The sequence below is a fragment of the Athene cunicularia genome (genome assembly GCF_003259725.1).
Source record: "Athene cunicularia isolate RWA chromosome 4 unlocalized genomic scaffold, athCun1 chr4_part1, whole genome shotgun sequence".
Taxonomy (NCBI): Eukaryota; Metazoa; Chordata; class Aves; order Strigiformes; family Strigidae; genus Athene; species Athene cunicularia.
In genome coordinates, this window is record NW_020799098.1 from 5,800,297 (window position 1) to 5,823,149 (window position 22,853).

Genomic DNA, 22,853 nt, shown 5'->3' on the forward strand with positions numbered 1-22,853 from the left:
GGGGGCCGCGGAGGGGCTGCCCCCAGCCTAGGCGGGGCACCGCGGCGCCGAGGGCCTGGTCTGGCTGCACTCGGCCCAGGACTGAGGGAGGGACGGCGCGCCCGCACCCCCGCGGCCGGGGGATGGAGGGTGTGGAGCGGGCGGGGTGCCCCGGTGAGCTCTGTCCTGGCGTATCGCTGCGGCAGCTGGGCCTCAGCAGCAGGTGAGGAGCCCTTGTACTCCGTCCCCGAACGGCTTGGGGGCACCCGTGCACCGTTACTTCATTTCTTCTGAAATGCAGCAGCTTTTTAACGCTCAGAGCGCTCCAGGGAGAGGCTTCTCAGGGCCACAGAAGCAGTAGACAAAGGAGCGATGCATTCTGGGTGGCGTGGTTTGGGGAGGCTTAGTCAGCACCTCCTGGATTTTTAGCTTGCTGTTAGCTGACTTCTGTAGCTTCTAGCTCCCCAGATTCGTTAGGGGTATCTAGCTTCTATTGCAAAGACAGCCTTAACAAGTATGAACAGCTGAAATATTGGGACTTAGGTGGGGTTTTTTGAGTCTGCTGACAAACTGCCTAAGCCTTGCTTCTGTCCACAGATTTCTAACGTCACAGTGAAATGATAACGTACTAGACAGATTTCACAGTTGCCTTTCATAAATCACTAATGTGTTAATAAAAAACCCTGCTACTCGGTGGAGGGTAGGATCAAACACATTAGAAGTACTAAAAAAGCAACAGGGAGAAGGATCACAGACACCAGAGTTGAAGCTTTAGAAGAGCTGCAGTGTCACAGATATTCCCTGCTGCTTTATAGCAGGTTTGTCCCAGGGGAGCAGGTTATAGCCATTGCTTGTTGGGTAATAGTATTAGATGAGGAATATGCCTCTGTCAATGTACTTTCCCTTCCTCCTCTGTCTGTGTCAGAGCACCACACAGGTTGGTTGTAGTGTCCTCTGTTTGTGAGCGCTGTTGGGAGATACCCCAGAAAGAACTGGGGTTTGGAGACTCTCAATGGTGGGATAAAGCAGCAGACAACCATTTAACGTGCACAACGTGGTTACACTGCAGTGCTGAGTTCTTGTTTCATGTCTGATGGCCACTCTTTTACCTTCCATAACTAACAAGTGTGTCATGTTTTCCAGCAATACAGTGTGTCTGCGGGTCATCTTCGGGCTGTTTGCAGAAAAGCCTGCAAAGGCACTAGAAAACAGATGTGTCTGGCCCATAGGAAGGAATGACATGGGTCATCTTGCTGTCCTGAGCATGCTCTTGGGTTGCAGGCTGGCATGATGACTTCATGGGCTCTAACAGCAATATTGAGAAATGCATTAATAGTAAGAAATCTCTTTCCTTCTGTGTCTAACTGCAGCTTTAGAATGAAGAAGTAGTTATTTCTGCTTAATAGATGATGGGGAAACAGCACCACTTACCTCGTGTCTGACAGCAGCTGTACACAAGATACTGTCCCTGAGTAAGGCTAGAGAAGGCAATCTGAGCACCACAGGAGGTGGCTGATGATGGGAAGGGGTTGAGATACTTGTGATGGCACTGATTTGTCCTGGGTTTGTTTGTATGCTCAGTCTCTGCTGATGGGAGTTTATAATGATACAAGGGAAACATCTTCAGTCCTTGTGAGGAGCTAGTGATGCATTTCAGCCTGTCTAAAACTGCGCATCTACTATACATTTAATGCCACATCTAGATTGTTTGAGCTTAAAAAGTGGGTTTTCCTCCAGTGTTGTCAGAGTGGTTTATTTCAGCTTAGTGTTTTGCTGGCTGACTCTCTGGGGCGATGCAGTGCTGTGAGAACAGTGTTTTGTTTATCTCAGAAGTGGAAGCAGAATAGCATCATCATCAGGGAGTTGTGCTTGGAGTAATTAGCCATGCTTAGCTGGCCAAAGTACTATTCCTGGCATTGCTGCTGCTGCGCTGCTTTGTGCCGTGGTTCACAGCCGTGTCCCCTGTGAGATCAGCATTACAGCTGCTTTTCTGCTCAATGAAGTCCTATGTCTCATGTAACGGGGAGCATGCAGTAGTGTAGATGAGAGTCAATGGGTTTTCCTCCTCCTTTTATACATAGAACTGCTGATGAGCATTGGGAAGACCAAGGAATGCAGAAGCACCCAGCTCTGCCTTTATAAGGACAGTCGTATGCAGCAGCTTACTTCTGGGCATCACTTGGGATGAGCTATCCAAGCTGTCAGAGCGAGCAGGGATTGATGACAACATACAGCCAGCCATGGTTTAATGGTGTCTTTGTGCTGGGTTGTGCATCACAGAGGCAGAATCTGTGAATCCTGCTGTAGTTCATTTGACAGTTGCTGATTGTGCTTGTACATGAAAGCTTAATACATGTTGGTTTGTTATAGAATACCAGTTGTAGAGGAGCTCTCTGGAAGATGATACATTTGAGACATGACAGTTGGCCAGCTGGAGTTTGATCGTGTTTTATCTTGGTCTCTTCCCTCTGTTTTTCTCCCTCTAGTGTGGGCATACTCAAAAGAGGGACCTTATCAGAGTGAGGAATGAATCTACATGACATTTTCTGCTCTGTTTTGAAGAACAAGAGGGGAGGCTGCAGTTGGTCCTGCGAGGGTTGTTTTGGGTTTTTTTCCTCCTGTAATAAAACAGGATTCAACTAAAGGTACAGATCTTTCTGAAACCCCTTCAAAACTTGTGCACCCTCATAACCTGTCCATGCAGAGCTCTGCAGGGCTTTTGGGTTTGAGTTTTTTTGCAGCAGATGGGTTTGGGTTTTTTTGCAGCAGATTTTGTGCTTGGCTTGTTTGTAGTCAAAACATGGTCTTGTTCATTGTGACTGAGAGCATTTCTTTTGAGAGCAGTAAAAGTCTTAAGAATCTGTCTTGCTCTGCTGGGCTTGTGCGCAAGAGTGCTCTTTTTACAGTTCTGTTATAAAGCTTATTCAGAAAATGGAGCTTTTTATTTGAGTTTAAAAAATCACATATAAATCAGGGTGATTTTCATATCTAATTATTCATACAGCCAACTAGACTTCTTGAATGGCCTGTGCACTGGCATGTACAGTGTGCAACTGGACCCGGGAACTAGAGGTCATCTTAATACCTAGGGGTTTTTTTTAGATACTGTGCAAAAATCTGTGTCGCTGCTAATAAAAGCAGCATCAGAGCTTCCTCTGTGTTCGTATGCTAGTATTATCTCTCAATTCTTGAGTCTGGTGTTGTACAGTCCCTCTCTGCTACTCTGGTTTTGCCACAATTGCTTCTGTCTGGCAGCTGCTGCCTGTTGGGTGTGTCTGCTTCCCCAAAGAGATGGTCAGGACAAGTGATTGGGCTCCTTCCGTGCACCCTGCGTTGTGGGAGCTGGGAGTGCTGGCCCAGAGAGATCGTGGCAAGGCCCAGAAGGAAAGCTGTAGGGGGGGTGGCTGTGTTTGAACCCCATCAAAGGTAGGGGCTCTGGAGGGCGGAGCTGCTGTGCAGAGGGACCTGAGCAAGCAGGAGGACTGGGCCAGCAGGAACCTCGTGATGTTGAGCAACCCAAGGTTGTACACATGGGACAACCATCTCTTCAGGCAGGGATGTGCAGCCTGGGGCTGGCTGGGCAGCAGCTCTGCAGAAAAGGACCTGGATAATAAATGGGGTAATAAACATGAGTTAGCTGTGCACCTCTGCAGCAATGAGGGCAAACTGGGCTGCATTAGCAAGCTGTAATCATCATGTGGAGGCAAGTGTTTGTTCAGCTACTCTGCTACAGTTGTCGTTAATGACATCTGCAAAACAGTGTCCTGGTTTGGGCACCCAGTGCAAGAAGGATATCAACAAACTGGGGAGATTGTGGTAGAGGGCCACTGAGATGGACTGGAGCCCGTGACACAGGAGGAGAAGTGGAGGGATCAGGGCTCGTTTTAGGTGGGAGAAGGGGAGGTGGAGGGGCAAGGGTCTAAAGCCTTTTGCTGCCTATAATGGGTTTCTAGTAAAGACACAGCCAGGTACTTCCCAGATGTGCTCAGTGACAGGAAAGGGGCTACAGCCACAGGTGGCCAGAGGAGAATTTTGAATCAGGAAAGTTCTTCACCACAGGAGTGCTTAGGTGCTGGAACAGATGCCAAGAGCAGCTGTGAAGTCTCTGCCCTCCAACAATACCAAAACTCAGTGGACAAGGCCCTGAGCAACCTGTCTGAACTTGGTCCTGCTTTGAGTAGGAGGTTGGCTTGGACACCCCCTGGCGTTCCTTTGGACTGAAACAGGTAGTAGCACTCTTGGTGCTGTCATCCTGTGCCAGAGTTTCTACATTATGCTGAAATCCCCTGTGACAAGTTCCTTCTGCACAGCGACATCACTGTGATGTGAGAAGTTAGCCAGGCAGATTCACGAATCATGTCCTCCTTAACTCCGTGTCTGAATGTTAGGAGTGCAGTAATTGGTGATATCTCTGCAATGTTTTTTAATTCGAATAATGAAATATTTAAACACTCATAACTTAAAGCTTGTGAGTTTTGAAGTGCTTCTTTTGATACTGAATTGGTTAAGTTACATGAAAGCATAAAAGGATAGTTTTAAAGTTGGAATTTCAGATAACTCTCACTTTTTCTTTTTAAGGTCAATGAATGGTCCTTGAAGATAAGGAAAGAAATGAGAGTGATTGATAGACAGATCAGAGGTTTGTACTTATGTCTCATTTTTTGTTTTTCCTTTCCCTGTCTGCCTTCAATTTTTTTTTTTTTTCTGTGATTGGAGGAGGCTGTGAAGTCTCATAACCTGGGGTACACTCCTGCATCTGAAATGAAGGAATATAAATGTGATCCTGGGGTTAGACTTACTCTATTTTACAAAATGGCATCACTGTGAAGTTCTCAAAGTAAAATTTTCAAAAGGACCTGAATATTGTGTGCTTCCAGTAAGACATGATACTATTAAATCTCATTTGATAAGATGAATTAGACATTATCCAGAATTTCACCCACATTGATTTAATGAATAGTATCGGCGTGGTATGTAATTCCACACACAGAAAATTCTGTGGGTATGTACTGGTGTGAAGTGCACATGCTAAACAAAAGTAGCTTGCTGTCAGCTTGGGAAAATTACAAACAGAAGAGAGGGGAAAATAAAAAGACTTAGTGGGTGTTTTGCTATTAAATTATAAGCATCACACTTTTGAAGATGTCTTGAACAGCAAAGGAGTTGCTTATTATTACACTGTTGCTAGTTCAGATTTTGTTCTCTCTTCTGCCTGCCTTCCCAGAATCTGAAAATAGGTTTGGGGCTAGATGCGATTTTCCCCTTTTTGTCTTCTATTCTGCCCTCAGGATTGGTTCATGGGATGTGCTGATAAAGGATATTTTGTATCAGCATCTGGTTATTAGGCACAGGTCTGTTTCGAGCTACTCTTCGAGGAGCTCTTCAAGGAGTTTGTTCTCCCTTGCCCTGTTCAGCCCTGGCCGCACGCTTCTGGAGTAAGCTGGCGGGGTTCATACGTTCTCCAACTTGTAAGTTTGTGCAAGTTGGTTGGAGAGAGAAGCTCATGCAGTACAAAGGTGGTCTTTGTCCTCCTCTCTAAAGCGAGGAACAGGGTTTATGCCTCTTCCAGGAAAATTGATGTACAGTGACATTTGTTGTGCTTGTGAATTGTTTTGCGTTCTCCGAGGTGCTTCCTATGGCTGTGTTGGGCACAGAGCAACTGAAATGTGGCTGATCTTGTTAGCAAAATATGCTTTAGAGGTTGCATTTTCCATGGGTGTAAACTACCTGTATGGTCACTATTGATGGTTTCTTGAAATTTTGGTTTTCTCTCAACTTCATGCAGGCCATAATTCTTCTAATGGCTGATACAGATACCGGGTTATGTGGTAGTCTGATATTTTGATGTGGATGTAAATCTAATGATTGTGACAGCTCTGAACATGTCTATATATGTATTTCAGAGTGTTACATTTAAAGAATTACAGTTCAGCATGTATGAGCTTAGATTAACCACCAGCTGTCTGCTATTCTGATAATTCCCATTAAAATAAAGTACAGAATGTCTTTGTAATGGCCATATTGTGCTAGGATTTCACATCTTACCCAGCGTTGGCTGCGTTAGGTTGTGGTTCTGCTGGACACTCAGCAGGCTGCTGCTGAGGATGACAGCAATGTGCCACTAAAGGTTTTCTCAGAAATTACCTGCTGTAATTGGATTCTGCCACACTTCATCACAGAGTCACAGATTTGTCTAGGTTGGAAAAGAACATGAAGATCATCCAGTCCAATGATTAACCTAAGACTGACAGTTCCCAACTAAACCAGATCCCTCAGCACTGGGTCAACCCGACTCTTAAACCCCTCCAGGGATGGGGACTCCATCACCTCCCTGGGCAGCCCATTCCAACGCCCAACAACCCTTTCTGCAAAGAAATGCTTATTAATATCTGGTCTGACCCTGCTCTGGCACAGCTTGAGGCCATTCCCTCTTGTCCTATCGCTTATTTCTTCGTTAAAGAGACTCCCCCCGCCCCCTCTCTGCACCCTCCTTTCAGTGAGCTGTAGAGGGTGATGAGGTCTCCCCTCAGCCTCCTCTTCTCCAGACTGAACCCCCCCAGTTCCCTCAGCCGCTCCCCAGCAGACCTGTGCTCCAGACCCTGCCCCAGCTCCGTTGCCCTTCTCTGGACATGCTCGAGTCATTCAATGGCCTTTTTGGGGTGAGGGGCCCAAAACTGAACCCACTCAGCAAGGTGCGGCCTCACCAGTGCCGAGCCCAGGGTCAGATCCCTTCCCTGTCCCTGCTGGCCACGTTACTGCTGACACAAGCCAGGATGCCATTGGCCCTTCTGGCATCCTGAGCACACCCTTGGCTCCTGTTCAGCTGGCTGTCAATCACCCCCCAGGTCCCTCTCTGACTTGACCATCATTTCAGTTGAGACTTGCAGGGGAAGTCACTGCAGTCTTTGACTAACGCTGCTGAGCTGGGACCTGTCTGAGCTTCCCTGGGGAAGGCCGTGCTTGATGTGTTCTGATACGGCAACGTTTGGCTCCACCTGGGATGAACCGAGTGGGCTTGGATCGCTCGAACACTTGGCTCTCCCAGCCAGCACAGTTACTGATATAGCAACACGCTGTTTCGAGCCATCTGTTGTTCATACCATCCTCTTGCTGCTGTAGTGATTTCTGTTCAGCGTAGGTTGCTTCTGAGGGCTTGGGAGGTTTGAAGGAATGAAAGGTATCCTTGTAGCTTCAGAATTGAATTTTTCAAGTTAATATAGTTGGAGTAATAGAGTAACTTTACACTTTACTGAGGTTGGAAGTCCCTCTCGCAGGTGCTTTGGGCTGCTCTGTTCCTCTGTTGTGCTCAGTAGTGCTGCGGAGGGACTGGTGCAGTGACTTTGGCTTGCTAGAGGTGCATAGCTGGCATTGACCTTCCAAGACAGAGTTGACAGTTCTTGCATATTTATGCTGCTAATCTCATATGCAGCAGGTCACCATGCAAGTGAAAGCATTTGCTCGAGTATGGGGCCGCCCTATGCTGATTTGGATGTAGTAGCACCATACTTACGGTTGTTTTTAGCCTGACAAAGTGAATGTCATCATTTCTCAGTATTGCTGGAGTATTGCTGCTGCTTTCTGTTTTCTGCTGTACCACTTCAGCTGCTTCTTACCTGCTCTGATACGCTGGGACTCTGCTCACTCCTGTGTCTGACATACAAATGTCTTCAAGCTTGTGATGTATCCACAAATAATAGTGGGGAAGCAGCGAGGAGTAGGTTTCTCTGATTACAATCTTACACATTTCTGCCAGTCCTTTAGGATAAAGGTGCCATTGAATGATACTGAGGGAATGACTCATCTTGAGTACAGGGTTCGTTAACTCCCACATAAGAAGCTGCGTCGAAGTCTCCAAGTTGGCCCGTGCCAAAAACTATGTGTTGATGCCTTTGTTTTTATAAAAGGTCAGTGTCTGGTTCTTCCCTGCGAGTAACTTCTGTCCGGTATAAATCAAGAAGACTCAAACAAAACTAAATTTGAACAAAGCCTTTGCTAGAAATAACTGTTCTTGTGGTCATTTCCTTCAACTCTTTACAGGAAGGGAAGCCTAACCCTTACTATCTGAATTCTTTATTTATTTTAGAATAACTTTTTTGCGGACTCTTAGATCCACATTTCATCAGTGGCTGATTTATTCCTAAATCTGGAAAAGGAAAGGGACTGATATAGCCCCTGCTTGCTCCTGCGTTTCTTACTCTTGAGCATTTCAAGGTACCTGGCTTCTGCTGTACGCAGCCAGCATTACCTGACAAGGCACAGGTACATCAGATTTGCTAGAGAAACCTACGTTAGTTAAGGAAGCCTATAATATTTCAAATCCAGCTATTTGATGTTCATTTAGTACAGGTTTAGTTCAGCATTCCTGTTCCAGCATGCTCTTAGAAAAAGCTGTTGAACGAGGCTGGATACTGGGAGAGTTTGAACAGTTGTATTTAATGATTTACCAGCATACTTGTTTTTGCTGTTAAATTATCCATAGCTTAGGTGCTAGCCAACCAGCTTATAATTTGAATATGCCAGTTTATACGGACAAGTATAAACTTGGTTGGGTATCCAGTTAAGGCTCAATGAGTTGTGCCTGATGGGGAGAATAGTTAAGTCTGCAAAGATAAAGGCTTTTTTTGGGGCGGTAGTTGACAAATCTGTGGTTCTAAGTAACTCCTAAAGTTGTGGATGCACCCTTATAAATTCACTGTATAAGCGACTACACCCTTTTTTTTAAAGGCAGTGTATATCTAAAACTTTCTAGCCTCTGCAAGATCAGCCTTCTACAATTTTTCTGAATGTATCTTTTTCAGAAAAAATGCAATTCAGGGATTTAGAAACAGTGAGGATGATTTTGCTCACAACAGCCTTCAGATTCTCTTGAAGGTGGGCGTATGGGTTAAGCTTTGAATGTAGTCTGACAGATAAGTAATTTTGCCAGTAAAATGCATGTCTGTCTTCTGAGACTACTAGTTTTAAACTCCTTGTGACACCTTTGTTCCCTCCTGGTGAAGTGGGGTTATCTGGTGATGAACATGGAGGAGGTGATCTTATAGGCAGAAAATCAATACAGTAACCTTAAAGTGTGTATGTTTGTGTGTATGTGTATATTTATATCAGGCCAGTTTGACCATCAGGATCAGTTAATCTGAAGTTGTAACTCAAGTAGTCATCTCAGAGAGCTTTGTTCTTACTGGACCTTTTTTGCTTCTTAAGAATTCATCTTAGCTCAGCTTCATGCAGTGATATTCCTGGCCAGTCTTTAACAGTACTCTTAACTGCAAAGGAAATTAGAGCTGGATCTTTAATAATGGAAATTTTCCTGCTAATATTTAGTTGAATTAATCAGTTAACATGTAAATCAGCCTAGAACGAGGTCTTTGAGTAACAGAGGGAATCTGAAATCAAGCAGAAACAATTCTTTGCGTTGAAAATACACCCCAACAGATGACTTGTCTCTCTTCCAAATCCTTATCAGCTTGTCACTGTTTGCTGTGTTTTTCTGTACTCCAGATATCCAGAGAGAAGAGGAGAAGGTGAAGCGGTCCATAAAGGATGCTGCCAAAAAGGGTCAGAAGGATGTGTGTGTGATCTTGGCGAAGGAACTGATCCGTTCGCGAAGGGCCGTAAGCAAACTCCATGCATCCAAAGCTCACATGAACTCTGTTCTCATGGGGATGAAGAACCAGCTTGGTAAGAACAACTTCTGAGCACTTCTAGCTCTAGAGGTGAGGTCTGGGTTCTCATTTTCAGAACCGAAGTCAAATGGAGGCAGAGTTTGGAAGCAGCGCTGCTCTTGTGAGAGGCAGCTGATTCCAGTGGGCTTCAGGTTCCAGGGAAGTTTCTCCTGTAGCAGGCCCAGAGGTGTGAGGCTGCTGCAGTTCCACGTGCCCCCCAGGCCGAGCACCTATTCCTGGGGGCACCCGCTCTCAGCAGCGCCTTTAGCAGCACCCACAGCTTTCATACAGACATCAGCAGCACCGACAGCTCAATCCTGGCCTTCCTCCAGCTGAGTAGGACAACACGTGTATACACCCGCACACAATATATGGGTTGTTTCAGCAGCTGCTCCCTGGTAACTGGCCCCAGATCGGCCCCTCTGCCTGAGCTGCTGGTACCTGGTCCCGTAGGCCCCTCAGGTTTGTGTGTTCCTGCTCCATCATGACCTCTCCCATTCTCCACCTTTGGTCATAGCCCTAAACATCCCATATTGTTTCTTAAGTTCTGTCACATTCCTTTAATTCCCTTAAAAGATCCGTAATAAGTCTTTCCTGAGCCCAAACATGTTCTTTTCCCTCGCATCCCGTAATAAGTCCCCTGTCCCTGTGGGCAGTAACCCCCTTCACTCTGCAGCATGTTCTGGTGACTTTCCCCGCTACCCTCTCTGGATGGGTTCCCCCCCCAGCAACTCCCATTTGCCTTCCTGGGGTTTCTACCCCTCTTTGTTCCTTACATCCTCGCTGGCTCTCCCTGGTTCCTCTGATTAGCTGCTCAACAGATAATCTAACACCTCCCCTCAGAGCCTGAGGGTTGCAGTGACATGAGAATAATCACATGCTCTGAAACAGAACTCCTGCCAGTAATTCAGGGCATGTTGCTGGTGTGCGTGCCTAATATCCCCGTGTCCTTGTGGAGCCTGTTGTTTCTGAGCCTGACAGGATCTGTGACGTGAGGTTTATTTCCTTCAGTAGAATTCCCTTCATCCTATAAAAGATCACTTCTCTAGCAAGAGTCTTGGGACACTTACCAAGTCCTAAGTGGAGATGGGGAGGCAATGTTTGATTTTCTTGATCTGGATGAATTGATTTGCCCTGTGGCTTAATACCCAGCTTGGTCATGTGTCCTTTGTGCTTCACCAGGACCAGCTGTTGTGGTGCAACCCCCGTTGGCAACCAAGCACCACACAGCCCCTCGCTCACTCCTCCTCCACCCTGCTGGGAACATGGAGAGAATCAGAAAGAAAAAAAGTAAAACTTGTGGGGTGGGTTGAGATAAGAACAGTTTAATAACTGAAATAAAATAATAATTTAATAAAAAGGAAGATTAAAAAAAAAAAAAGAAAAAAGAAAAGAATCCCAAGAAAAGACAAGTGATTCACAACAACTGCTCACCACCCGCTGACCAGTGCCCGAGCAGTGACCCACCCCCCGGCCAGCTCCCCCTGGGTTATACCCCCAGCATGACGCTCTGTGCTATGGAATAGCCCTTTGGCTAGTGCGGGTCAGCTGTCCTGGCCATGCTCCCTCCCAGCTTCTTGTGCTCTGCCAGCGAGGAGGTGCATGGGAAACTGGAAAATCCTTAATTTCGGATAAGTGCTACTGAGCAACAACTAAACCATCAGTGTGTTACCAGCATTATCCTCACACTGAATCTAAACACAGCATTCTACCAGCTATGAGGAAGAAAATTAACTCTATCCCATCTGAAGCCAAGGACACCAGCATATTTCCCTTATTCCTTACCCACCTCAGAAATCACAGAATCATTTAGGGTGGAAAAGACCCTTGGGATCATCAAGTCCAACCCTCGGCCCAACTCTACAAAGTTCTCCCCTACACCATATCCCCCAACTTCTCATCTAAATGGCCCTTAACCACATCCAGGGATGGTGACTCCACCCCCTCCCTGGGCAGCCTATTCCACTCTCTGACCACTCTTTCTGTGAAATTTTTTTTCCTAATGTCCAGTCTGAACCTCCCCTGTTGCAGTTTAAAGCCATTCCCTCCTGTTCTGTCACTAATCACCCATGAGAAGAGACCAGCACCAGCCGCTCTATAATGAGCTTTCAGGTAGCTGCAGAGAGTGATGAGGTCTCCCCTCAGCTTTCTCTTCTTCAAACTAAACAGTCCCAGCTCCTTCAATCTCTCCTCATAGGATCTGTTCTCCAGGCCCTTCGCCAGCTTCACTGCCCTCCTCTGCACTTCCTCCAGCACCTCTGGACAACCAAATCTGTGTAATAGACTTCCTGCAGGTGTTTTCTATACCTCGGAGCGTTTTAGCCTGTAATAAGAGCAGAGCAGAAAATAAAGACAGAAAGACTTGGCAGAGGTTAACATGCTACTGAAATGTCAACGTATTCCCCCACCCTGGCATTATCCAAGCTAGTTGCCAGTAGATTTTAACACTGGATGAGTGATAGATCAGGAGTTGCAATGTAAAGGTTAAGTGTAATCTGAGGCTAGGTCAGCTGGAGCTCCCCATGTACCTCATTCAGGAAGGGGAAGCAGGGGCCAGCCTTGCAGCTGGAGGTGTCCTTTAAAAAGGAAGGACTCAAAGCAGCTTCCTCCTGATGCTGACAGCATCTTCATCTTACTGAGAATGTTCTGGTGCGCTTACCCGAGCAGTAGGAAGGAATCTAAAATTCACTCTGGGGCTTCCATTAACTTGCTTCATCTTGGGAGATGACTGCTAAAGGCAAGGTTGCTGTTAGTTCATTTGCATTTCACTTGTAATGTTCTTAAAGAAACTAAGTATTAAAATGAAAAATAATATATGCTGTACCTTCATTTTGCTTCATTAAGGAGTGACCATTTTATATACAAACAGGTAAGTTCTCCATGACTAGGAAGCTGCAAAGTTGGCAGAATTCAGGAACCTCAGAGTACCCTTAATTACTGCATTTTGATCTTGGTATATCAACATATCTGAGAAGAGCTTCTAAGCTGCGCTGTGAGAACAGCCTCTGGAAAGAGTATTTTGTTAAATTCGGTTTAAACCGCACTCCTTTCTAGCTTATCTGCTTCAGGATTAATGTTCTTGTTTACTGTTGGTGCAAAACTATTGCACTACAAGTTCTGCCAGCGTTAGCTTCTGCTGTCGGGCAGAAGGTCCCTGGTTTGGTGAGCAGTGGGGCGCGGGGCCGGGCGGGTGGGAGCCTCCACAGCGCCTCTGGCTGCCTCGGGGAGGTCGCTGCGTGAACTGCACCGCCAGTGCTTTGAAACCTCTCTGCAAGCAGCCTGCATGCCTCCTGGTAATAGTACAACACCAGTATCTTTGCTAGAAACTTATTTTTTCAGATGGAGCTGGGAGTTGAGCTTTTCCAGGAAGGTAGATGAGAATGAAGAAGTCCGTTTCTTTTTTTTTGAATGAAATTGCCTAAATGCAAACAAATTTCTATCTGTGTAGAGAGGATGTAATTTCTCTGCATTTGGTGGTGGAGGGATCGTTCAAACTTTTCTATACCTCTCCTTCACAGCTGTCTTGAGAGTAGCAGGTTCATTGCAGAAGAGCACAGAGGTCATGAAAGCTATGCAAAATCTAGTAAAAATCCCAGAAATCCAAGCAACGATGAGGGAGTTGTCCAAAGAGATGATGAAGGTAAGATCTGTAACATGAACAAGACGTGGGTGGTGGTGCAGCGTGGTGAAATGGTGGCCTCCTTGTCAGAGAGCTCTGAGCAACAGAAGTGGCACATTAATAGCTGGATGTGGGGAAAACCCTGACTCGGTGGTAACACCTGCAACACATTTGGTGTGAGGCCTGGAGCTGAACAAAGCTGCTCAGGTTGGGGGTGGAAGGAGGGAGATCGCTCCCTGTACAGCATGGTTGTGGCTGGGTCATCCTAGTGCCAATGGTGGGGGCAGACTGAGGCTGACAGTGGGACTCCCCCAGGCTTTGTCTCTTCTGGGAGAGACTGAATTTCCCACTTGCAGGGGGTGAAGATGTTCATTAAGGAAGACCCACCACAGTGCGAAGCTGAAAGCCCCATCTTAGGCACGATGGCCAGCCTGACTCTGGGTTTAAAACACCTAGCTTAGTGTCACCGTGCGATAAAAGTGCTCTGATTTTAAAGTACAATCATTCTCTGTCGTGGCTGTTATCTTTTCAACTACCAGAATTGTTTTGCTTTTTCCCCTCTTACCACTTTAGACTGTTTAGTTCAAATTATTTCCTAAGAAATTTACCATTCTGCACCACAACCAGTTTGGCCATCTCTAGGGTTGCAGGCCCTGCAGAAGAATGTTTTCAAATGCAGGTAGAAAAAAGGGAACCTATGTCAAACACTAATTTTACAGCATGTTACATAATTTATGCTTCATGACTGAAGTTTGCAGTTGTATTTTGCGTATTTTGTTGTCGGTGTTTAGACATGCAACAACAAAGACTAACAGCTTGCGGGTTTCAGAGTGAGAACATGTGTATTTAGTCCTGTTTTCTCACCACTTTTCCTGCGTGCCAGTTGTACAGAGTCCTGCCAAGGCTGGAGGCAGGCGTGTTGGCCAGTCCTTGTGCAGCAGGACAGCCTGGATCTGGGCAGCTGGAGCAGTGAGCAGGCAGTTGTTAAATGCCTGGACTGTTGTATCTGGATCTCATAAGTAGAAAGTGTCCTCTTTGCTGTTTCCAAGGGCTTCATGTGCTGCCTTTTTGTTCTCTGCTAGGCTGGTATTATAGAGGAAATGCTGGAGGACACTTTTGAAAGCCTGGAGGATCAGGAGGAAATGGAAGAGGAAGCCGAGATGGAAATTGATAAAATCCTTTTTGAAATTACAGCTGGTGAGTTCTTGCGTGTTTGCCGAGAGCGGAGCTTTGTCCCTGCTCTGCTCAGGAAGCAGCAGCAATTTAAATCTTTGTCTGTTCTGACTGAAGGGCGCTCTCCCAGAGCTGCCTGTGCCTTTGCTGAGAGGCAGTGTGCTCTGACAAACTGGTTTCTCGGGGAATAATGGCCAGGGCAGCCAGTGTGGTTTGATAAAACACAAGTAACACATACCAGCTGCTGGCTGTGCAGCTCTGACTGAGGCTTTAACAGATCAGTGTCTGTCTGTGGGATGGATCCTCTCAACAAGGTGAAATTATGTGATTGACTAGATTCATTTATTAACGAAGCCAGGAAATAAACTCGGCTGCATTGCCTTGAGTTATAGGCTGGTGGCATTCCTGGCTGTAAAGTGCTCTTAAGTGTCTCGAGCTGGGGCAAGAACCACCCAAACAAAAAAATCCAAAACCCAGCCCCAAACCCCAGCTTCTGCCTTACAGCTCATGAAATAACAATCTATTGGGTTATTTTTTTGACTCAGATAATGCTCAGAATGCTCCTTACCAGAATTCCCTGTGACGGGGTGTGACAGCTGTAGGTACTGGAGCTGCGTTCAGCAGTAACATGCTGAAAGCGCAGTTCTCCAGCTCCTGCCCTGCTCTTCCCTCTTGTTTCTCTGATCCTGCTTTGCTTGGTCTGTGCTGTTTCCTGGCTGGGAGCAGGTGGGAGCAGCTGTAGGAGCACCCAGGTGTAGGTCAACACCAGCTGCCAGCCCAGGCTGCTCAGGTCAAAAAGCTCTTGGGTGTCAACAAGTGACTGAATTATTTTAGATGTATTGAAAGCTGCTAATTATTAAATCAAGACCTACACTAATGAGCCTGGTTGTCGTTTGCAGGGGCCTTGGGTAAAGCTCCTAGTAAAGTCACAGATGCTCTGCCAGAGCCTGAGCCCATGGGAGCTGCTGCAGCTGTTGATGAGGAGGAAGACATTGAGGCGATGCAGTCGCGGTTGGCCACCCTCCGCAGCTAAGGGTGAAACAAATGTGTACAGTTTGCCTTTTTTTTTTTTTTCTTTTTCTTTTTTTTTTGCAATGGGATATTCTGTCCTACCTTCAAAGTATAAAACTTAAAGTATTCTCACATATTATGTAATATATTTTTTTTTCTTCCTGGGGATTGTATTCTGCAAGAAACTACTGTAATATATTCCTTCTTGGGGAGTGCAGTCTGTAGAGATTATTTTACTCTTTTCTGTTCAGCCTGTTGCCCCTGTGAGGCCATGGTGAAATGGCAATGGTGGTGTAATGTTCTGTATTTTTAGATATAAAGTCCTGAAATACATTCTTAAGTTCAAGTAGCATCTTTCCCTAAAAGGCACTTTGGTTTGATCTGCTACCAAAACCCAAGATCTTTGTTTTTCTGAATCACTACAACTTTTATTAAAGCTGCTTTTAACAGTTGCTCCTGTGCATCAGTTCAGTTTGCATCACTTGTAACTCTTTTTCACAAACAATATCCACCACTAACAGCTCCCTCTTGGTTTTATAACACTGTTTTTCTTTAGCACATTTAGGGCCTCCACACTGTAAAAAAGCAGCTTTCCATCAAGAGCAGCTGGGAAATCGCTGCTCTGTTGTGGCTCTGTCTAGGCACTGGGGGGTCTTACTTAGCAAAGGTGGTGTTGAGGTGAGGAGGGAGCAGCTGGCAGTAGCAAGAGGGCCCTGAGGCAGGCTGGTGTCAGCCAAGTTTCAGCAGCCCCTGAGGCTGTGGCCAGCCCCTCTGCCCTGGCCTGTGCCAAGGGAGGGGAGGGGCAGTGCTCAGGTCCAGAACAGAGCCTATGTAATAACCTTTTTCAGCTTTTTGAGTTTATAAAAATTAAACCTGGTACCCATGAGACTTGTGAGAACAGCTGCAGCCTCTCACAGCTGCAGAGCAGGAGCAGCTGTTGCCTACTGTGCCCATCTGCAAAGCCAGTAACAGAATGGAGTTGTGCTACAGGCAGAGCTCTACAGCTGGTAGGTTGTTGGTCACTGAGGTGCTGCCCTAACATTTTAATCATTCTGAGCACTGTCACTTCACTATGGCACAGTCAGAAGCAGTGAAAAACTGTTTACTGCTTAAGTGGCACATTTTTAGGGTCTCTCTCCTCAAGGAAAAACTTCAGGCAGCTTGCAAAACTAAGTGTCTGCTGTGTCTCTCACATGACCCTGTCAGTGCTGCAAGAACCTCCCTGGCAAAAGGAAAAAGTTTCTAGTTTGAAGGAAGACTTTTAGCAAAAGGTTATCAATAATTGTATTCAACAGCAAGGGGAGAGGAACAGACAAGGCACTTGGAAGGGAGGTGATCAATAACTTCCCCTTTCAACCCTAAAAAGCACAGAGGGGCCAAGGCCTGCTCAGCTCCCTGCCAGGGGGGCAAAAAGAACAGGTGATGGAAGTGCTCCATCCACCCCAGATGGAACAAGAATGGACAAAGAGGAGAGTTTAAAAAAAAAAAAAAAAAAAAAAAAGCAGCTGAAGATCAGTAAGTCACTAAGAATAGATGGGTAACAGCTGCAATAAAAGCAGATTGAACAGCAGCACCCTGGAAACAAGTTGAAAATCCAACTTCAACAATGGGTCTTTTCACATGTACATTCATATGCATGGCCCCCTGGGGAGGGAAGGCACCTCTACTCCAGCTGGCTCCAAAAGCCATCAGACTGCAATACTGCAGTTACTTCAGACTCCATACCATGAGCACCAACACTCAGCTGAAGCATTGCCTTTAAGGATACTTGGCTAGTTCAGGCACAAAACACCAAATCCAGGTTTTACTGCTCCTCCTCAGAAAAAGCCAGATGGAACAACTAGAAACAAGGAGGTCTGTTCACTGTCAGAGGAAGTTCTCACTGAACACAGCGGTGTTGAAACCAGCAGCTCCAGCCAGGCACAGCAGGACCTTTCCTGCCCAAGGAGAACACCACAGCGCTCACACTGCCTCGGTTCCTTACCAGCATTACAGATCTCAGCACAGCAAAGCGACCCATAGGTGGGCACCTGAAGGTCTGCAGGTCCAACGGGCCAAGGCCCTGCCCCAGAGCTGGCCAGGGCAGCCAGCCTTGGGCAAGGCCTGCACAGCAGCTGGGCCAGGCCACTGAGCCCGCTTTGTTCTACCTTGATTAAAAGACTTAGTCCCTGCAGTCTCTGCTCCACTTCAGAGACTGAGGGAGGGGTAAGAGGAAGTTTCTTTAATAAGCTCTGTGCAAATTCCCCTCCCTGTAGTACTTCACTGGCTACTAATGATCAGCATTAATTGTTCTGAGGCTCTCAGGTGATGATATTTTTTTTTCAATTTGTTACACACAGCTTAGCAAAGTGACATGTTTCTTCCTGGGAGGTTCCCCCCCTCCCTGGCTCTTCCCACAAGCCATGCTGTGCATTTCAGTGCTGGACAGGACTCTGAAGAATAGAAAGGTTCATTTTGTCCTGGCTCATCTGTTCAACAGAATGTGCACTTCTGCACTCTCAACCCCTCTCCCTGTTCTAAGTTTTACAACATTCTTAGTCTTCATCTAAGTCATTTTAGAGCAACCTGGCATTTCAGACTGAAGCAAAGCTCGTTTGATACAGAAAACAGCACTGGCATTAGCTTGACTAGTGCTGCCCAGCCAACTCATGCTTTGGTTAACAAAAAACCCCAGATCTGTCATTAAATTCCTTACCCTGAGCCTTCAGATACTTTAAAAAAAAGAGAGTATGAAGAATATGTGAAACAAAATCCTCTTTTGCATTTCAAAGCACTGCATCAAAATAATTACATTTTAAAGAGTCAACTGAAAAAGCCAGGCAAGGAACAATATCTGAAATAGAAGAATTTTATGTAGACCAATGTTAAAAACCAGAGAATCAAACATCATTTCAAATTGAAGAGCAGTTTCAAACAGAAGACATTTGATTAAAAGTTTCTTTTAACATTTAGAAATTTAAATACATTTACCTAAAGATGGTTAACTCCCATCTCTATGTTACTATACAATAGCTTAAAGCTACTTTTAAATGCTAGTTCTATGTTAATGTGAAATTTCAGAACTGCATTTTTTTTAAATGTAAATTGGTTATTAAACTGGGTGACTCTGTACTTCCTCCCACCCCAAAATAAATTTTAAAAATTGGAGCTTTACAATGTCTTGAATAATATTTTTCAAATGAGTAATTTGGAATAGTTTCCGACAGTTCTATAGGAGGTATTTTGTACAGTTTGGAGAGCAACTCCATATAAAGTTCTATTGCAACTGAGCATTCACAGTATGCCACAGTCCATACATATTACTACATATACATATCAGGTTTGTAAACATTGGAAGAATACACAGAACATAGTACCACGATCCTCTGGTACTGCTGAAAGGAAGATGAGGTAACATTCATATAATCTCAAAAGTCCACAGAGGTCCTGACTGAGTAGTTAAAACAGCTGCCAATGCTTCTGTTTCATAGTGTGTGGTTAAGGCTTTCTACTTTACGGTCTGCTAAGGCTGGATTCATTAGCTCTCAGTATCCCAACTGCATCTTTAACAGCGTGGTATATGACATTCTTCACCTAGGAGGAAAGAAAAGGCATTATTTTTACAAGCAAGCAGCATGGTTGGAGCAGGCTGGAAGTCTCTGGCTCACCTGCATTTCCCCACACCCCATGCAGCTCTCCTTTCAGTTTAAACAGTACATCACTGATGTGTGAAAAGGAGGCTCAAATGCTAACAGGATATAAACTGAAACTCTCTAGCTCAAGGAGAGCATTGTGAGTTCAGCTAGAGTGAAAACAAGAGAAATGCTTAAAGAAAACATTTCAAAAGAATCTCAGCTTCAGGCTTCCTCAAAACTAATAAAAATTGGTACATTTCAAAAGCCTACAGAAATTGCTCCTCAAGATCCAATGCATTAAAGGCAATCTGAACATGAAAGCAACTTGGGTTGTGTGGACACAGACCTTATGGCATTGGTGAGGGTGGTTTGGGGTGGGTTTTTTTGAAAGGGTTAAAAGGGCAGGGTTCATCTTCAGCACTGTTAAGTTACCTGCAGTTTATCTTCATGGTTCGTATGTGTATGCGACAGATATCTAAATTCCTGAGTGAGCCAGAAGCAATGTTTGACATGCTCTGGGGATACAAAGTCTTCTGCAACTTTAATACAACTGTACAAGTTATGAACCTAGAGAGAACAAACAAGCATTAGCCACGTGCTCAGAGGTCTGCCCAAGTGGTCAGGCTGCAAGAGTGACCCTGGTGCTTGCCTGGTGTGGAGCTCCTGCTGGAATGAAAACTACATCTCCTAGAAACTGTACAATAGCCCAGCCTTGAACTCCATACTCTTGGTGAAGGCGTTTTCTTAGCGATCTGTCCAAGTACCAACTCTGATCATGAATGGGATCGTGATCTACAGGGTTTTCTTGACCTTGTTCTTCTGCAACCTGGAAAGTCACAAGATGACAGGTATTACAACAGCCAGCCTTACTGGGTCATTTAGGTGTATCTGGGGTGCTCCACGTGCAGGCATGCCAGATAGAGAGACTTGCACCATGTGTTTGGGTGTAATTTACACAGTGAAAGGTTTGGATTCTTATTCTGTCCTTAGTTTGTCAAGGCTTCATCATTTCTCTGTCCCCCTCCCTTCACAGACACATTTAATGGCAGATATAGGAAATGCAAGTGAATCCAATTTACAGTAAGAAGAAACAGAAGGGTTAAGTGACTCGTGTGTGTTCACAGCAAGAACCCCTCTCCTCTATGGGATCAATACTCTCACACTACTGTACAGCCTAGATTTTTAATGAGTGTGGAATTCAGCAGGTGTCTGTCCCAAGGCCAGGGATAACCAAAACAGAGGATGCTAACTAGATTTTCAGTAGATACGAGGCTGGGAGGCACAAGCAGCACTTTGGAAAAGACATTTGAGGGCTGCAGGGAGGTAATTTAAAAGTTCCCATGTAAATCCAATTTGCTGTAGCGATCATTTACACCCAGGTCTGTAGTCCAAAAAACTCACTTGGGAGAAGTTAAACCTCAGTTCTACTCCAAGACAAGCTGCTGAATGCCTCACACCTGCAGGCCAGTATGCTACAAGGGACTGAGAAGAGGTGGGAGACAGATGTCAAACCTCAAAATGCCAGCACTTGTCAAATTCAGTATCATGTTTTATCAAGTATAAGTTTTGTTCTTTGTTAATACTAAACAAATCTGTTGTAGCCTCTCTAAGCTTCCCCCCAAGGCAGCAGTCAGGCTGACAAGGCCAACAGTTGTTCCAATCATCCCATTTATCATTTTAAATATCAACATATTAGGCTCTTTCTACTTTTGGAGCACTGAGGAAGTTCCAGAATTAAGACCACCAAGAACTCTGGACCATTTGTGCTGAATTTAAATACTGAAACACATCCTTCTGGATGTAGTATCACATCTCTACTAAACCTTTAACTCCCATTAAAACATCACCCAAAATACCTCATGCTTTTCCCTTAATCCAAACCTCATAAAGGTATGGAAAAATACAAAGTAGGAAAAGGGAGAGAACAAGGAAGAACTTAATGCACCACATACTGCTCTGACATTTCCCAAGAACATTTTAAGAAGGATCTAGCTGAAGAGTGAACCATGTTCTTGCTTAAATCTAAGCCACCTATTCTTTGTTCATTACACAAACATCATTGCTTGTGCTATAAGTATGGGCAAAAGCAGCATAACTACATCCAGGGTAAGTCCAAGCTTCAATTCCCTACCCTCCTCAGATCCTACAAGACCCATGGCACACAAGAAGTTTTGTCTTGGATACAACTCAAGTGCATTTGTTTCCAGAACAACTGGGATAGAAAGGAGGAGAAAAGTCCAAGGATACATATTTGCAACACAGACAAGAAGCTCAGTTTTTAAGATATAACAGCTTACCTTTTTAAGGAATTCCCGGATCTTCTCTGTATCTTTAGCAGCATAAATGTGCCACAGAGCTCCAGGCTTTTCTCGACTTTCAGTAAAACGCTTAATTGTCAATTCATCAGAATCACCATCTTGTATGGTTTTAAGCACTTCTGTGGTGAGTAAATACAAGCAGTTACACTAACGGACCTTCCCTCCAACCACAGAAATAACTCTCCCCAGAAGACAAAAAAAAAAAAAAGATTTCACCTTCTTCTTGATCAGCCTGGCCTTTGGGGATACCCACATAAACCATCACATTGGCTGCATCAGACACATCTAAATGGAGATTTGTTGTGCCATATTTTCTATCCTCTGGTGTTATTAAGCCTGGGGGAAAATTTTTTTAAAAAAAAAAAGAGTAGATGGTACATTAGTAAGACAAAAAAAAGACCCTTACGCCACTCCCAGCAGCGCTATCTGAAAAGACTAGAGAGTTTTTACTTTTATCAGCAAATGATTCCAGCACAGCAGGATAGGTTAGAGCCAAGACCTTGCCCCATCTTGTTTGTGTCTTCCCAAGTGACCAGTTTATAGGCTGACACATCCATCCATAGCTATACCCAGCCTGTATGATATACAAAGGTCATGTCTAAGTCCCACTACAATAGGGTTTCTATAACAACTTAGAATAAAGCAGTCTCAGAAACAGTCTCTTTTTCACTCCAACTGCTACAGTATTTACTAGTCATGATCTCTTTAATGGCCATGATCATGCTTAGTTTTATATGCCTTTGGAGTGACCACAAATGAACTAGTCATGGAAAGAATTGCTCGAGATGAGATTAAAAACTAAATGATACAGCTCTGTCGTGGTTTAACCCCAGTCAACAACTAAGCATCATGCAGATGCTTGTTCACTTGTCCCCCCTCCCAGTGGGATGGAGAGGACAAACAAAAAGTAAAAGTTGTGGGTTGAGAACAGTTTTATAACTAAAATATACTAACAATAGTGATAAAATATAATAATAGTAGTAGTAATGAAAAGAAATATAACAAAGAAAGAAATATAGCCCAAGAACAAGTGATTCACAACACAACTGCTCACCACCCACTGACCAGTGCCCGAGCAGTGACCCACCCCCCGGCCAGCTCCCCCCCAGGTTATACCCCCAGCATGACGCTCTGTGCTATGGCATAGCCCTTTGGCTAGTGCGGGTCAGCTGTCCTGGCCATGCTCCCTCCCAGCTTCTTGTGCACCTCCTCGCTGGCAGAGCACAGGAAACTGAAAAATCCTTAATTTTGGATAAGCGCTACTGAGCAACAACTAAACCATCAGTGTGTTACCAGCATTATCCTCACACTGAATCCAAACACAGCACTACCAGCTATGAGGAAGAAAATTTATCCCAGCCAAAACCAGGACAGGCCCCAAAAGACAAAGTAATAGAAGTGATACAGCCAGAAGTAGCAAAACAAATACATGTGGCCAGCTAGAGGAAGGAGAGACTGTATACATATGCAGAGCAAA

General features: G+C 45.1%; 2 protein-coding genes across 5 annotated transcripts in view; one reads left to right on the forward strand and one right to left on the reverse strand.

The window, feature by feature from the left end:
• The window catches only part of LOC113479416 (charged multivesicular body protein 3), a 34,535-nt gene extending 18,639 nt beyond the window's left edge, over window positions 1–15,896 (forward strand). The window contains exons 1-6 of one of the 4 annotated variants that reach the window (XM_026847309.1): window positions 80–202; window positions 4,558–4,618; window positions 9,478–9,657; window positions 13,160–13,281; window positions 14,343–14,457; window positions 15,333–15,896. In XM_026847309.1, coding sequence (XP_026703110.1) covers window positions 4,591–4,618; window positions 9,478–9,657; window positions 13,160–13,281; window positions 14,343–14,457; window positions 15,333–15,466 — 579 coding nt within the window. In that variant the 5' untranslated portion in view covers window positions 80–202; window positions 4,558–4,590 and the 3' untranslated portion in view covers window positions 15,467–15,896. Of the gene's footprint in view, window positions 1–79; window positions 203–1,156; window positions 1,315–2,481; window positions 2,625–4,557; window positions 4,619–9,477; window positions 9,658–13,159; window positions 13,282–14,342; window positions 14,458–15,332 lie in introns of those variants that run through there. The other 3 variants (XM_026847308.1, XM_026847310.1, XM_026847311.1) reach the window with 3 other exon arrangements.
• A 2,382-nt stretch (window positions 15,897–18,278) lies between these two features.
• The window catches only part of KDM3A (lysine demethylase 3A), a 33,463-nt gene continuing 28,888 nt past the window's right edge, over window positions 18,279–22,853 (reverse strand). The window contains exons 21-25 of the mRNA XM_026847305.1: window positions 21,593–21,712; window positions 21,356–21,495; window positions 19,708–19,884; window positions 19,491–19,625; window positions 18,279–19,017 (exon numbers count right to left, since the gene is read on the reverse strand). Of these exons, the coding sequence (XP_026703106.1) occupies window positions 18,937–19,017; window positions 19,491–19,625; window positions 19,708–19,884; window positions 21,356–21,495; window positions 21,593–21,712 (653 nt within the window). The 3' untranslated portion in view covers window positions 18,279–18,936. The remainder of the gene's footprint in view (window positions 19,018–19,490; window positions 19,626–19,707; window positions 19,885–21,355; window positions 21,496–21,592; window positions 21,713–22,853) is intronic.